Source organism: Ischnura elegans, chromosome X (genome assembly GCF_921293095.1).
Source record: "Ischnura elegans chromosome X, ioIscEleg1.1, whole genome shotgun sequence".
Taxonomy (NCBI): domain Eukaryota; kingdom Metazoa; phylum Arthropoda; class Insecta; order Odonata; family Coenagrionidae; genus Ischnura; species Ischnura elegans.
The window spans coordinates 2,297,898-2,315,729 of NC_060259.1; the positions used below are offsets into that span (position 1 = coordinate 2,297,898).

Consider the following 17,832-nt stretch of genomic DNA (forward strand, 5'->3'; position numbering starts at 1 on the left):
ATCAGAATGTATCCTCGAGACCAAATATGAGAAAGAGGCCATATGACACCTCCAAAGTGCGGCTAAATAGAAAAATCATTACTGGTAGTTTCATGGGACCATGGTACTTCTCGCGGTTGAGCGATTAAATGCGTTCGATTGAATGCGTTCGTTAATCGAGGTTCTACGATGAGAAATAAGGATTTTACAGAAAGTGATCATATTTTGCCTCCAGATAATTGGCAACGCCGAAATTTTGTGACCCGGATTATCTCTGGGAGCCCGAGGAAGAGTTGGGAAAAAGGAATCGAGCTATCGAGCATTGCTTGGGTCCAATATACCTGGCTGGATCTTGGCCCCACGAAACTACAACTAGCCTAAAAAATAATTACTTGCGTAATCAAAAGCCAATTAAGGCACACAATGAACAGTGAAAAAAGAGGCTTATTCGAATTTTCCGCTCGAGTTGAACTTAGGAGAGGCTGCAATCCAAACATCAATGACCTGATGGGAAACGCGAGCAGTATTCCATTACGCAATACGCCAGGGAAACATGTGCTCACAGTGGAATGGGAAACCCAGGGCGGGCCCGCAAGGGGTTAGCTCTCGAGGACCGGGAACCAAGTCAGAGACTTATACGAACATGTGCTCACACGTTCTTCAATCACTGAAAATCTAATGAAAAATCCGTTCCAAGATAACCGTTACCATGGGAGAAACAACTCACTTTGCTTGGCGAGGTAGACGCTGCCGCCACTTGTGTCACCATACACTGATCCGTGGTCGTGTGGTGTGTGGCGGGACGTGTGGTCGCTGGCCTCCGCGTCATCGTCGAGCACTGGACCCAGCACCGAAGGCTCGTCGGCAGTCAGAACGGGGGGAGACAGATGTGGTGCCGTTGACGATGTGGACGCCAGAGAGTCACGGTGATGACGAGATCTCTGCTAGGGCGAGAGAGAAAAATAGAGATCAATTCATTTCTCCAAGTAACAAAAGCATGCAGCACAGAACAAAATTTCTGCAATAAAGTGTAACGATTTAAATGTTTTAAACGATTTAAATGGTTTAAAATAGTATAGAACCCTTCTTTCCAGCAGCCAGAAAACCATTCGGGAACTGATCCTCTTATTACCATGTAATACAAATTACTCAATAGAATCTTGTGATCGACAGTATCAAATGCTTGTTATAAGTCAATAAACTATAAAATCAATAAAATCACAGGCATTCTCCTATCCAGAGTAGTTTTAACACTCTCACAGAGATTTTCAAGCGCAAATTTAGTACCTTTACTTTGTTCAGGGCCATACTGATACTGCGATTTTATATAATTTTTATCCATGAATGCAATCTGTTTGCCATATATTTTTCCGTAAATTATGCATAGAGGGCCATATTGATATATGTCTGTAATTCTTTGGATCCCTGTTTAATCCATTTTATGCATCTGACTTACAATAGCTGTTTTTATACTACAAGGGGTACTAACACTATAAGGGGTAGTTGATTGTTTTTCGGGTTCATTCCGCGTTGACTCATTTTTGCGGACGACCGTTTCGGGCGCGTTCCAGCTCCCGTCTTCGTCCGCAAAATATGAGTCAACGCGGAATAAACCCGAAAAATTATCACCAATTAACTCACCGCGGAAGTATAGTCTGAGGTTTCAGGCGAGATGGAGTGGAAACGTGACATAATGAAAAATGAAAAAGCAGGAGCAATTTCCATATTTTTACATTTATTAATACCTTATTACATTTACATTATTACAATTTTACATTTATTTATATTAATATTTAGTATTAATAAATGTAGAATTGTGAAAATTGCTCCTGCTTTTTCATTTTCCATCACCGCGGAAGCCTCCGTAATAATTGCTATAAGGGGTACGTAGATTTTTTTAGTGCAATTGACTCTGTTTATTACAATCTCATGGGCAAACTGTTTAATGAATATTGTCCCCAGTTAATCACCACATATTCCTTTATAACCCTTAAAATTTCTATCAGCACTTACGCTATTTTTCCTACCAGTGATTTAATTTTCAATGGTTTACTGCTCATCATCACTGGTCAACAATCCTGGGATTGGCTTGACGCAGATCTCCACTCAGTTCTCCTATCAGCCAATATTTTCACTCCTACGTATTTCTTCTCTTTCACATATCTCTTTACTTGTTCAATATATTTTGTTCGAGGTCTTCCTTTTCCATTCTTGCCTTCCACCTGTCCTTCGACGATTGTCTTCATCAGGCTATCATGTCTCAAGATGTGGCCTATAAGGTTGTTCCGTCTTCTTATTAAGGTTTTCATGAGGCTTCTCTTCTCTCCTACCCTTCTTAGGACTTCCTCGTTACTAACTCGGTCGATCCATTTGATTTTCATCCTTCTTCTGTAGCACCACATTTCAAAGGCCTCTATCCTTGCTTTCTCCGCTGCGGTCATTGTCCATGCCTCACTTCCGTATAGGAGCATACTCCAGATGTAGGTTCTTATAAATTGATTCTTTACTTCTATATTTTAGTTTCCCGCTGTAAGCAGGTCTCTCTTTTGGTGGAATGCTCTCTTCGCCTGGGCTATTCTGCTGATAATTTCTTTCTTGCTTCTCCCGTCACTAGTTATCTTGCTTCCCAAATAACAGAATTCATCCACCTCTATCAGTTTTTGCCTCCCTATTTTAATGTTGGTCTTGACTTCTTCTCTTCTGCTGCATACTAAGATCTTGGTTTTCTTCGTGCTTATTTTCAGTTGATATCTACTCATTACCCTACCCATATTAACCAGAATATTTTTCAAATCCTTCTCTGTTTCTGCTATAACGGCTATGTCATCGGCAAATCTTAGCATGCTTATTTTTTCTCCATGGATATTCACTCCCAATGCCTTTTCTTTGATTTCATTAATGGCTTTTTCAATGTAAACGTTGAAAATTACGGGTGACAGTGTAGAGCCTTGTCGCACTCCTTTCTTAATTCTTGCTTCTTCACAGCTGGGCCCTGATTTTATCACGGCTTCTTGGTTTTTGTATAAACTGTGGATGATTCTTCTGTCATTATAAAGAACCCCAATTTCCTTTAGGATTCCAAGCATTGTGCTCCAATCCACGTTGTCAAATGGTTTCTCTAAGTCCACAAACGCAACGAATGTTGACTTGTTCTTTTCCATTCTCTTCTCTATGAGCAGTCTTAGGGCCAATATTGCTTCCCTTATGCCTTTGTTTTTTCTGAATCCAAATTGGTCCTCATCCAAATATTCCTCTGCTTTTCGTTCTATTCTTCTATAGATGATCCTTGTCAGTATCTTTGACGCATGTGTAGTAAGGCTTGTGGTCCTAAAATCTTCGCACTTCTCCGCTATTTTCTTCTTAGGAATAGGGATTATAATGTTCCTCTCGAAATCCTTTGGTATCTCACCTGTCGTATACATTTCACTAATGATTTTGTTTAGCTGGTTCAACGTCTTCTCTCCTGAATTTTTGATTAGTTCTGCAGGAATGTCATCAATGCCAGACGCTTTATTTATCCTGAGGTCTCTTACAGCCGCATCAAATTCCGATCTTAAAATTGGGGCACCCATGTCATCGGCATCCACTTCTCTCTCGCTTTCGATAGCATTCGTTCTGAGGCGACTTTCTTTGTACAAATCTTCCAGATATTCCTTCCATTTCTTCCCTTTTTCTTCGTTTTCAATCGATAGTTCTCCGTTTTTGTTCCTAAGGGCATTACATCTTACGCCCCTTTCCTTAAAGTGGTTCCTCACTATCCTATAAGCGGCCTCTACTTTTCCATGTTTAAGATTGTTTTGCAAATGCTTTTCATCCACGTTTCTCTAGCCTTCCGCGCTTTACGACATATTTCGTTCCTTATTCTCTTGTAACGATTCTGTCCTTCCTCTGTTTTCGCAGCCTTACAGGTTTACTGCTGTCACTTCATAATTTCTTTGACTCTGATAAGTAATTTTACATTTGGGATTAAATGGATCCTTCTTCTGTTTTCTAAACAATGAATCTCAATTTTTTCTAGGAATTCCTATGCCATCCATTCTTTTTTCCTTTTTGCTGTCTTGGAAATATATTTAATTACAATAGATTTGTCATATATATTTTGCATGTTCAAACAAAAAGCATCATACAACCAATCTGCTCCTTAAAATCCAACACTTTACACCAATTTTTATTTTTCATGAGTGTGTTCATTTTAATTTTTCATATATCTAACTAGCAGGCCACCCGGCGTTGCTCGGGGATGATAGCACTCAAACAAGTAGGAAGCATGATATTTGGAATTCATAGTCACACATCAGGATTTTTATGCACGCTGAACAGCAAACAATGGAAAAAAAGATTTTGGTACGACGCGCACGGAATCAGCTTATACCACTGTCATTGCATTGTCACTGTGTGAGCCCGTGCGCGCGTGGACAAAAAACGCCTTGTGAACTCATTCCCCAGCAAAAAGTTTTGCACAGAGAGGATTAATAGGTAAGAGTAGTATTATTTGAGTTATGCTTTCCCCTTGAGCGATTGAGGTGGTGTGCCTACCCGGCAGGATGTCTAACCACAGGAGTTGTATGACGTGACGCAACAAACAGAAATGAGCGAACAACGCGAAGGGGACGTTGGACGCAACCGAAAATAGCACTTCGGGGTTTGGGAGCATGCGATTCACCCACGTACTAACTTTGGTTGCAATCTGAGCAGCCGTATGGAAACGCATTGCGGACAGACAAACAGACATCCTCTTCAATATACACACAGACTAGCTGGCCACCAAGCGTTGCTCGGGAAGTATAGCATCTAGAGAATGGGAAACATAGAACTTAGCATTCATGGTCATATTGGCCTCTCAATGGAAAATATGAAAGAACGTTAGGAGAAATATGATTTGTCGGAATGAACTGTTAGAAGTACAGCAGGATTACTCGTGGGCCACTTACCATTGAACGGCTAAGTCGCGAGAAAAGGCGGTATTGGAACTGGAAGTCGCCAAATCGGCCTTCACCTCGCACACAGCGCATGGCAGAGTGAATGGGGATGTTATCGGCAGGTGGGAGAGTACGCAAAGGGTTGAGAATGGGTGCTGGGTGGCGCTGAGCGCACCTGCATGGCTCGTATTGAGAAAACGAATCTAAGGACGCGTTGGGCGCAACCGAAAGTTGAACTACGGGGTTTGGGAACATCAAACATCCTCTTAAATATAAAAAATTAAGTCAGAAATGATGCGAGTAGCGCTAAATAAAAAATTAATTTAGGTTTCAATGAAAAGAAATCTAAGGCTATGCATGTTCTTCCAAAGAACTCGGGGAAAAATACTGAAGATTGCTAAACATACACTTAAATGCCCCTATGTATACTTAATTAATTGTAAATGTCTCATAATAGAGCAAGTTACAACTTATAAATATCTGGGTATTATAATTGACGATTCCTTTAGATTTAAAAGCCAAATAAAAACAGTAAATTCAAGAATAAGGAGTATATACCAAATGTGTTACCTCAAAAGTCTATTACCTTTTTCTGTGCTGAAAATACTGCATTGCTACCACGTACCAGCGACTATTTATTTACACCAATTTTCCACGTACCAGCGAGGCCGGAAAAAGATTTCCCGCACCGTGAATCGAATCTGGGCTTCCTGGGTGGGAACTGAATATCATAACCACTAGAAAATCAGGAAATATGACATAAAGGTAAATAAGATACGACCGTTTCCTGGAGTACGCGACATATATATTTTGGAATGTAATTTTTGTATTGTCATAATGAAACGTATCACTCACGATGCAGGCAGGTGCAAACTTTACAGTAGCTTCTCGTAATACTTTTAAGGGTTTAAAAAGGGTTTCGAGAATTTTTCCCTGGAACTAGGCCAAAACACGGGAATCGATTTTGATATTAAGCACCCCATACAAGAATATGACAGCCAATATATCTACTTCCACCGAACCGTTTCTTTAGGATGAAGATACCACTCACTCGCATATGGGATATATATTGACGCATAAATCATTGAAGATGAGATGAAATTTTGGGGTATATTTCAGAACGCAGCCGCGTAAATCCTGCCCCGCTCCCCAATGCATTTACTCAGTGGGTTGAAACAGCTTATGATAAGGCGATATTATTTTAATGGCTGACGGCGAGGGAAATGACAGCAAAGGCTGTGCAACTTATAAAAGATCGAAAGAAATAGTTAGAAATGAAAAATATCGAAGCTATATTTCTGAAGAATTGCAGTCACAATATTTATGAGCACAGATGCAAATAATTATAGACTCCATTTATAAATTTGTTGAAAAAGTTTTATTTTGACACGTCTGCTCCAAGCCAGGATATCCAAATCATTAGCAAGATGTGGTTCGGATTTTGATCCATCCATATGCGATGTAGGTAATTTAACGTTAAAGCTTCACAATTTCTGAAGCAAGAGGGAGGTAAAAGTTACTGAAATTTCCAAATTCTCAGTTGAATACTAGATATAGACGGCTTCCATTCACGAGAAAACAGTTGAGCAAAGGGAAATAGATGGACACCTTAGGCAAGCGATGCCGGCACGACTTCATCCCGCGCATCTACCGACCTTGGCTCGTAGCGATGGTGGTCACACACCAGTCGCGATAGATGTAAGGATTCAAATTGCAAAACGTGAATACAATGGAGGATATTTAAGAAAAAACAACTATGGACATGAGAGATTCATTGATGGTGGTGATGTGGGCTCCCCCTGGCATCTGAGACATCGCATCGCTCGACTGCGTGCCGGATGGGCGCTTTCAAATATAATCCGCGTCCTCGAAAGACGACATGAGGTTTCTCCGGAGGATATGATCATTCGCAGTACATCACTTATTTTAGTAGTTCGGATACTTGTAGGTGAATAAATACGCTAATCAAGCACCTGATGGTGGATCGACTAAGGGCCACTTTCACCGACGAGGATAACTCAATTAACTTGGATAATATCCTCCAAAAACCGAGATATTAGAACAATCGCATTTCACCAGGTTCATTAACTCGATTTTTTGATATTATCTCGGTTTATAATTTTACTGACGATATTTCTCCGTTAAAAGCTTATTATCGCAGTTAATCTGAGGGCGGATGGCATGACGCGCATGCAGGTTCATCAGCTCTCGTAAAATACGAATGACAGCGATGAAGAATATCGACATTATAATTGGAGACCTCGTTCATAATGGATAAGTGAGCGTGCAGATTATTTTCAGTTACGTGGTAACGTATAATTCTTTACTCATCCCAAAATGACAAAGGAATCTGCAAAGGCAGTTCTCGCTCTCCTTGAAGAAGACATGGAATTTTACTCACAAGGACCTCTCCTCCGCCTTTTTCAATGCCGTATTCTTTATGGCATTCGGAATGCCGGACACATATCTCAACTGCTAGTGTTTCCATTCAATGAGCCTTAGTTTGGCCGTAATTAATTAATTCTCATGCTGTACTTTTAACAAGCCCGGGATGGGCCAACGGGTAGGGTAACTGTGAGGTTCGGATCCTCACACCCCCCGTTGTTGGTGCGATCACGAGTAAGTGAGAGAGAGCGGTGTGCACTGCTAGCGACCGGAGCGGAATCCGGCAATACTAGCCACTGGAGCGTAATCCAGATTTTGATACTATTGTCAAAGTGCCAAACCCAAACAGGGTGCCGCAAAATCCACCAGCCCAGCCGCTGCCTCCACGTGGCCCCGGGCGGGCAACGGGCAAAGGCCCGGCTAAAAGCGGCTTAAACAACACTAAAGGGACAGTGGAGCTCGCATCCTCAAGCACGGCGACAAGGATGTCGACGAAATCCGAACTAAAAGTCGACAGTCAGGAGATGAATGAGAAAATGCTGCGTCTCAATGAGACCTTTGAGAAGAGCCTAACGGCCTGTTTCACCATTGCTTCTACTGAAAAATTATCGGTACCAAAGAAGACAGATTTAATAGAGGAGTTAACCAGAATGAAGTCCTGCTTCGAAAGCTAAGTTCACGACCATATTAGGAATTTAACACGTATGGAGGAGCATAACGGGAAAACCCAAATAGATGGAATTAAAGATTGTATAAGGGATGAGGTGAAGAGGTCTCTGGAAGCAGTCCAGCTGCAATCACAATCATACGCCAGAGCTGCAAAGTCGATGGCGTATCCTAAAGTAGCTGATGGAAAGAAAATAGTATTGGAAAGTAACAATACTGCAGTAATCATTGCACCAATAGAGGGTGGCAAAATGACAAGTGATGAAACCAAGACAGCGGTAATGAAAGCGGTAGATCCTAAAAAGCTTGGGATCAGAATTAGAAGACTTATAAAAACAAACAACGGAGCAATTAAAATTGAGTCCGACAGCCCGGATTTGGAGAGCAAACTAAAAAGCTGCGAAAAGGTAATAGGAGAATTTAAGGTGCAAACCATGCCTAAAAATAAACCTCGCTTGTGCATATTTGGAATTAAAAACACTATGCCTGAGGAATTTATCTTGAATGGAATTAAGACTCAAAACAACTTGCTCAAGGAAGCACATGTCAAACCCCTATTTAAATTCGGAAGGAAAGAAGCTGTCACATGCAATTGGGTAGTAGAAGTTGATCCTCATTCGAGGAACATACTATTGAAAAATAAAAGAGTCTTTATTGATTATGGATCTTTTAACACTTTCGCTGCGGCGGACGCACCGGTGCGTCCTGCGCAAACTATTATGCTGAGCGGAGGACGCACCCGTGCGTCCTGCTTCGACCCGTTTTCAAATGCCCATAGAATCAGCCGAGAACGTCTTGGGCGCTCCAAATTACCTCTCGCTACTCTATTACATTCCGTACCATCCAGTATTGGCCGTCGTTTCTAGGATTCACCTTTCATTATTTAGGTAAATACTTTTTCATCTTTTTTCTATTTTTTCGTAATTTTTTTGATATTTTAATTTTTCTGAGCTAAATTGTCTTGGAACTGGAGATAAATGGGTCTCGTATGCCTTATAAACTCTTTTAAATATTATTTATGTCAAATAAAGTTTTATATTCAGTTTATCCGAATATGTGTAAATGTGTCGATATATCCGAAGATTGCAAAAATATGTGAACACATTGGTTTGGACAATTGTCATGGCTGCTTCTTTTGTGCATAAAAGATATTACGTTTAGCTATAATAAATCCTTTGAAAAAGTAATACGCGTGATTGAGCCAGGTCCGATGCCAGAATTTTCTATACATGTCCCTTTATCGTGCATAACGTGGAAAAAGTTAGCTCTAAGAAATTATCACCATAAATTCGATAATAATGAATTATAATCCATTGCACTCTTCTTTTATTCTTCCATATAGCCTATTGATTATGTAAACATGCCGTAATGTTGCCGAATTTTGCTGAAATATAATGAAAAATTTTGTTGAGCATTCAATCACTTGTTCCACAAAACCCCGAAACACAATATTATAAACAAGTGTCTCGTTATATTACGGTTCAATCGCAAAGGCTATGTAATTTGTTAAACTGACAGATGGGTATATAATTACCACTCTGCGTATACATTACACACGGAACTGAAATCGACCACTATTTCAAGATAAAATATTTTACACAGGATCCATTAGCATTGACCTTGAGAATGAAATTCAATGCCGGTATGACGGAAATGTAACACCGGGAATTCCAAGACGATCACGATAATGTGTGAAATAAAAGGGAAATATTTCGTCTCATTTCATGCGGATATCGTTTCGTATGGCCTATAAAAACAAAGTCGTCGAGGCATTCCTTTCACTCTCATCCCTCCACGCCCTCTGGCCGAAATATCATTGCAAGTACGACGCTGCCACAGGAAAGTACTAGGTGCTCGTGGCCTTCGGAACAGATTGATATGCTCGATTTTCGGAGATATCTATCCTCTGAAGTATCATCGGAGGTGTCACCGGTTACCTGAATATCTTGATTTTTTCCCATTACATTAGATGGCTGAGGAGCCAGTGGCATCAACGTCTGGTTCAGCGGGAACGCGATGAAAAAAGAGATGAATATCCTTAGAGAATTTTGAAGAAAAAGACTAATTAAGAGTTAATGGATATCCTTATGCAGTTTGATGAGGAGATGGACAGCAAGGAAGATAATGCATCCCAGGAAGGAATTCCAGAGGAGTCGTCCAAAGAGAGTCAGGAAGAAAACGCCCATGCTTCTTCATCAAAACTGTTCCGAAAGCACTCAAATAACTTCTATTTATGGTACAAAGATGAACTCCAAGTAACAGATATCCCTTTTACTGGCACCTCAGGACAAAAATTAAATGTTCCCAGCGGGAATCCTTACGACTTACGACTCATTGCCAATGATGTTTTTTGAGTTGCAACAGAAACGAATATCAATGCTGAATATGTGGTTCGAAATAATACTTCTCCAAATTAGAATATCGTCTTGGAATAAGTCTTGAGTCGAAGATAATTGGAAACTTTTTTGACCTTCTATTTCCGATGGGTTTTATTTCTCTTAGTAGATTATAATATTATTGGAAAAATCTGAAATATATTATCTCCCTGTTTTTTCCATATACATGTCTCGAGATAGCTTTTGCAAATATTGCGCGCTATGCACTAAGATAGAAATGTGGTTGAATGCGAACACTTACCCAGTGATCCATTTTACAATATACGACCCTTGCATGATACATTCTATGCAAGTATGAGTGAATTGTACTACGTGGAAAGGGCTGTGAGTCTAGACGAATCCATGGTTCTATGGAGTTGACGTTATCCACAGTTACTATTAAAACAAGTCATTCCTTACAAACGTCACAAATATGAAATAAAATTGTACATTATCACTGAACCACGCGGTTTGGATTTGGATTGCTTGATATATTGTGGCACCGAGGGTAAAAAAGTGGGGGGAGCATGGAACGCAGAGAAAGTCACTCATAAATTGTTGGCAAATTTAAAAAATAAGGGGCACGCTGTGTACAGGGATAACTTTTACGACAGCGTGAACCTTTTCCATTGTCTGCAAAAACATACTGTACAGAGAAAACATACTGTACAGTCATTCTGATAATGAAGAGATGTGAAGACGATTTCCTCCGAGTATGGACACGATTTTGCGGGCAGGCGGGGAAGGGTTTCAACTAAGCCCAGTATGGTGGACGATTACAATAAACATTTTGGAGGCAAAGATTAGACCGATCAATTGTTGTCATATTATCTTTACGAAACAAAAACTCGCCGTTGGTACCTAAAGCTGAGAATATACTTAATTCAGATAATAATGATTCATTCTTTCATTCTATACCAAAGATTTAGTGGGAAACGTGTACATTTGTTAGAATACCGCGATGAATTAATAAACTATACTATAAACATTGCTAAATGTCCAACCTGAGGTAATGCCTTCAATGAGTTCCCCTAAACATGGCCACTCACCACATAATTTGGAAATGAAAAGAAAAGGAAGAAAGAAGTGCCGAGTATGAGCCAAAAATAGAGTGAGGAAATATGTTAGCACTTACGATCCAGGTTGCCCCTAAAAACACGGTTTTATGCTTTAGGATATTTTCTAACATCTTATATTTATTGCTGGCTTAAATAGCACTCTTCATTCTAGTGTTTTTTTCAGGATGATTCTTGAAAGTTATCCCAAAACCATGAGTAAATTATGAGTTTGTAATTATTTTACGAGAAAATTATATTTTCATTAAAAAAATTATCACTTTCGAATACTCCAAATTTTTAAAACATCTATTTATTTGCAAAATCAGTCGAATAATAAGAACGTTAGATGAGAATTAAGGGAGATAAAAATATTTGTGTAGCGGGTTGCATAACGCATGTGACACGGGTTGCATAGCTTTGGCAATGCTGTGAGCGGCAGACGCACCGGTGCGTCCTTCGTTTTATTTGTTTAAAACAATCATAGGATTTTTATTATTATTTTTTACGGTATCCATAGAGACATATCTACTTGGTTATGCAGAAAAACCACTGCCGCTCACAGCGATATTTTTCATCAAAATGGCTAGCAGCGAAAGTGTTAATGTAGCAGACCACTTGAAACTTAAACGCTGCTACAGGTGACAAGCGTTTGGACACTTAGCTAAAGATTGTAAAGCAGCAGACAACATTTGTGAGCACTGTTCAGGGAGTCATGATACCAGAAAATGCGATAACTTAGGAAACGACCCTATTTGCATAAATTGCAAAAAAGCGAATCTTCCAGACAACCATAAGGCCAGCGATCCCAAATGTGGGACCCATCGAAGACGAAGAAGGAAGTTAATGGAGTCCATCGATTATGACGGCACACCACCACAGGAATGAAAATGTAAGGATTGGGCAAATCAATCTTCACAAATCAAAGATTAGCACATCTGAAATTAAAAAGGTCGTGCTGGATCTTAGATTGGACGTTCTACTGGTCCAAGAACCATACACGTATCTTAACAAAACTGAAAATACATGGAAAATTCCCGGTATTGGAATCAAAACCAGAAGCAGTCCTACATTTGCCCACTCCACCTTTAAAGCAAGAATTATTTGTTTTAATGAAAATTTCGATTTTATTTCGATGGAGAGCTGTGCCGACGGAAACTTCGCTGTTGCGGAAATCAATACAGGTAGCCAAGTATTCACAATAATTTCTGGATACTTTCCACCTACGGATTGCATAAAAAACGGTATCGCTAGACTTTCAAGCATCTTGTCCAAATGCTGTAACAAGAGAGTGATAATTGGCATTGACTCAAATAGCAAAAATGAGATATGGTTTTCAACCTTCACCGATCCAAGAGGGAAGGAGGTAGAGGAATTCATAAATTCAAATAATCTATTTTTGCTAAACGAACCTGGGTTCCCAACCACGTTCAGCTCTAGCATTGGAGAATCGAATATTGACTTAACGCTTTGTACTGCTAACGTAGTTCAAAACATCATAAACTGGGAGGTAAGGGAAGATGTAAGCATAAGCGACCACCGGCTTCTGGCATTCTATGTTACGCATAAGAGGAAACATACTCAAAACGTCAGTAGAAGACGCCTTAACTTTGGAGCAGCGAATTGGCCACTCTTTCAAGAAAACTTTGCCACATGCAGCTGGCGGAACTCAGAAAGAATCCCCTGGCAGCCTACTCGATTAAATATTGATGAACGAGTAGCGCAATTAACTTCAGACTATATGAATACAACGACTAAGGCAATACCCTTCACCAGACCTAGAAAGAGCGTAGTCAAATGGTGGAATTCAAAACTCCAGCATTTGAAGATGAAATGCAGAAGGTTACGGAAATCTTATCAGAGAAGCAAAAACGACTCCCGTTTGGAAATGAAGAGGATTTACTACGATGCGGTTGGAGCCTATAAGGATGAAATAAAAAAGAGCAAAGAGAGAAGCTGGCAAAATTTTGTGCAAAACAACTTGGAGCAAAACCCATGGGGTTTTGTATACAAACTCTCCAGCCAGAAACTGAGAGTACCGACTACTTATATTTCAACTTTACACCCGCAAGGAGAAATGGGAAGCCTAAATGCAACCCTGAGTAATATTTTGCAGACCCTCATCCCCAACGATCAAGAGGATAATGAGACAGGAATCCAAAAGGAGATCCGATTAATGGCAGAAGGAGATGGAGAAGCTGCAGAAGTGGAAATAACTGAGACGGACACCGCAAATGCAATATACGGGATAAAGAAAAAGAAGGCACCGGGGATTGACGAAGTCCCTGGCGAACTAATTTTACATTCAGAAACAATAGTAACTCCGCTACTCACAAGAATATTTCAGGATTGCCTCCGCCTAGGTTACTTCCCAAACGGCTGGAAGACAGGACTTCTTTGTACAATAATCAAATCCTCAGGAAGAGACCCTGCAGACCCCAAAACTTACCGTCCCCTTACCCTGCTCCCCGAGTTGGGTAAGGTATTCGAAAGAATTATCAAAGCAAAAATTGAAGAAAATATTTCAGATGAAAACTTATATCATCCGAGTCAATTTGGGTTTAGAAAGGGACTCAGTACGATCCACGCTGCGCGAAAACTCAAATCGGAAATCATGGATTACCAAGGGAAGTATGTGGTTGTAATCTTTGTGGACTTTGCTGCAGCCTTCGATTCAGTATGGTGGCCTAATTGTATACTGCAAATGAAAAACTTAAATATGCCCAAAAATATAATCAGGCTCATGAGGAGCTACTTCTCGAATCGGAAAACAATATTAAGAAGTAAACACGTCGAAGTAGGGAAAGCTGTAACGAAAGGAGCACCGCAAGGATCGATTCTCGGACCATTGATTTGGAATATTACGATGAATGAGGTGCTGAGGATGAATCTACCAGACGGCTGCACCATAACGGCGTACGCTGATGACTTGGCGGTGGCAGTGCCTGCTAACTCAAGAAGAGAACTAGAAAATAAAGCAAATGCATGCTTGGCAACCATAAACGCCTGGAGTTCCAAAGTAAAATTACAGATTTCCACTGCAAAAACTAAATACGTTTGCTTTGGCAACATCCGACTGTCTAGGAATCAAACTATAAAGTTAGAAGGGAAAAACATTCAACGAGTAAGCTCGTTTAAATATTTAGGAATATGGTTTGATGAGCGAATGACTTTTCAGACGCACGTTAATAATATGTCAGCAAAGGTTAAAACCATTTTCTATGCGTTACATAGATATTGCAAAATTAATTACAACATTAATCACTCACATCTCATAACAATTTATTCTACAGTGGCATTACCTGTTCTAGCCTACGGTTGTGAAATATGGGGTGAAAAGCTAACTCAATCCCGCATTGTAAGGAAGCTTAATGAAGCTCAACGAGCTTGCCTTCTAAGCATTGCCCGAGGATACAGCACTATGAGTGTCGACGCACTAACAGTGATCACTGGTATAATTCCGATAGCCCTAGCAGTGGCAAAAAGGAAAGCAAATTCCGAACTAAAACGCTTCGGAGCCACGAAATTCCTAAACACTGACATTAGCATAGAGCAACCTAGGTATGAATTAAAAAGGAGGATAAATCAACTAATAATCACCGAATGGCAGAAGAACTGGGATTCGAGCGAAAAAGGACGGCAAACGTACAAATTCTTCCCCAGCATCATGGAGCGCCAAAAAATGAACATAACAGCATCCAGACAAATAACAGAAATTCTAAGCGGACACGGAAATTTCAAAACGTATCTAAAACGTATAGGTAGAAGCAAGACCGATGAATGCGAGTGTAGCACAGGAGACGATTCTTTCGAACATAGAGTGACTTACTGTCCATTGTACCAGGCTGAAAGAGCTGAACTACGGAAAATCCTCGAAAATTGGCCACCAGAAATGACTGAAATTGGAAAACTTGTACCCAATAATGCAAAAATTATTACTGCGTTTAACCGCAAAATCATTCAAGGAGACGCTGATGATGAAGATGGAGACGAAGACCAATGGTAGGATGAAGGAAGAAGATAAGAAGAAGATAAGAAGAAGAAGAAAGAAGAAGACGTCAAAATTGTTAAGCAAGCAAGAAGAGAAGACAGAAGATTCAGAAAATCATGTAAAGCAAAAACAGAAGACGAGCCAGATAGAAGACGCTGAAGATAATGGAAAATAAACGCTTACATTCTTAAGAATGAAAATGTCCAAAAATAATAATTTTGTAACTTAAAAGAAAAAAAAAATTATTTTGTTAATTTCTCTCTAACATACTATTTTTCTTTTGATTAAAGCAATTGTAACTTAATTTAATAGGGGGTTAAATGTTAAAGGAACCCCAATTTCTGTAAAAGTCTTACGGAATAAAGGCATAGAAAAGAGGAGAATGGAATAGACTGGAACTCAGACTTGACATCTGATAACATTCCATTCTCCTCTCTTTTTTTATTATTTTTTTGTACTTTTAACAAGCCTTATATATTTTCAAAATAGATCACCTCTCTACGGATGGTTCAGTTGGTGAAGTAGTTAGTCTACTCTCGCCCATAGGGCCAGGGATTCGTCACGGCAGTATATTTTGTAGTCTTCGTTTTGATCATACGGCGACAAATATTTCATTAATTTTAATTGGAGCAAGCATGGGCATGGGAGAATTTATTTACCATCATAACAGAATTTAGGTACTTAAACAAAGTAATTTCAAACGCGAAGATATGAGGATTACGCTTGCTACCTTCCTCAAAAACATGCCAAAAGATTAACGGGGAGCAATAACAGTGGCTTTTTTTCGAAGAAATTACATTTGTAGATGGTCCTCTTGATATTATACTGGAAGGGCTACGGAAGATTTTGGGATGCGACAAGCACAAGACACAGCGTAATTGTTGATTTAAATAATCAACTTTTATTTCATCCTATTTGTCAATTGAAATAATATTTCGGAATGGTTCTTCTAGAACATAGGTACTTAGTAATTTAACTCCCTTTGGAGTACGAGTAACTCCAAATAATCCTATTTACCTGATTTCCCTACGTCTATTGTTGATTTCAATATGTGAGTATTGTATTACGATACCAAGAATTGAGAAAAAGAGACGAATATTGCTATCTTATGCTTGCAGGCGGTGATAAATCTGAGCGATTTCCGACAGAAAATGGCACTTTTCCCTTCTTAACTGACAAAGAACATGCTAATAAGCAGAAATGGTGAACTTGAATGAAGAAGTGAAGTAGAGGACAGAATCAGTAATAATGATAAACATGATAAACATATTTTGCGGTACCTTAAAAGGAGCAAAGGCCAAAGTTTTTGATTAATGACTTGAAATAAATAGATTTGTTTTTATTCTGTATTAAGTTTTTTCAAAAGGATCTCCGTTCAAATTTCATACAGCACCGAAGTTCCCTCTTTCTGTTTAACTTGATCTTTTCTATGCCTATGTTCTTCTTGAGTCAATGATTCCGACAACTCTTTCCAAAATATGTTCTTATTCATAAATGTTACCAGCCTTTCTTTAAATTTTCTTACAGATGAATACAAAATATTTCATCTCGTATTATGTTCCTGGCGTAATATCGATGTAAAATCATTATCATCTTCAAAATTGCAATTTTACCAATGTGAGACGTAATTAATTATTGTAACGTAAAATAAGCAAGAACTGTGTTTATTTAAATCTGGGAGTCTTCTTAAATGAAAAATTTTCATTTTTAAATAACGATGCATTAAACAAAGGTGCTTACAAGTTTTTCGCCGCAATATTCTCGCATTCGTCGCTTATGCCCAACGTGGTAAATAATTTATTCTTATCATGTCGGATCTTGAAAACTAAGATAAAACGTCTCTCGTTGGTGAAACGCGATCCTCACATTACCGAGATAATAATTGTAACCGAGTTTTCCAAAACTGAATAATAATAAAGGAGACTATAATTCCTCATCGCAACTTAAAAGGGATAAACAACGATGATTTACTTTGTGAAACATGTACACTCCCATGGTCCTCTATTGAATTCATTGAAAAGGTTGAGGACAAAGTTGAAATTTTACATAATCTTCTAACGTATCTTTTGGATAAATTTGCCCCGGAGAAATATATTCGTATCTCTAAACCAAATGCACCTTGGTTGAATGCGGAAATTAAACACTCAATGTCAGCCCAAGACTTAGCCTTTAGATTTAAAAAAAAACAAATGATATCAATGCGTTCAACAGGTACAAATGTCTCAGAAATAAAACGAAGCAGCTAGTAAGGAATGCAAAAATAAAATTTTTTCAAACTGCTTCTAAATCTTAAAATTCACCAACCGTTCTCTGGAAGCAACTTAACTCAATAGGCATAGGTAAAAGCAATAACATTCCCAGCCAAACGAATGTATCCCTTGATAGATTAGATCAAACATTTTCACAGCCACCAAATGAAATTCCAAATGAGGACTAGGAGCGAGTCATACAAACATACTCCA

General features: G+C 39.2%; 1 protein-coding gene across 4 annotated transcripts in view; it reads right to left on the reverse strand.

Moving 5' to 3' along the window:
- The window catches only part of LOC124170538 (follistatin-related protein 5-like), a 521,097-nt gene that overhangs the window by 189,775 nt on the left and 313,490 nt on the right, over positions 1-17,832 (reverse strand). For 3 of the 4 annotated variants that reach the window (XM_046549332.1, XM_046549331.1, XM_046549328.1), the window contains exon 2: positions 707-923. In XM_046549332.1, coding sequence (XP_046405288.1) covers positions 707-923 — 217 coding nt within the window. The remainder of the gene's footprint in view (positions 1-706; positions 924-17,832) is intronic. The other variant, XM_046549329.1, reaches the window with a different exon arrangement.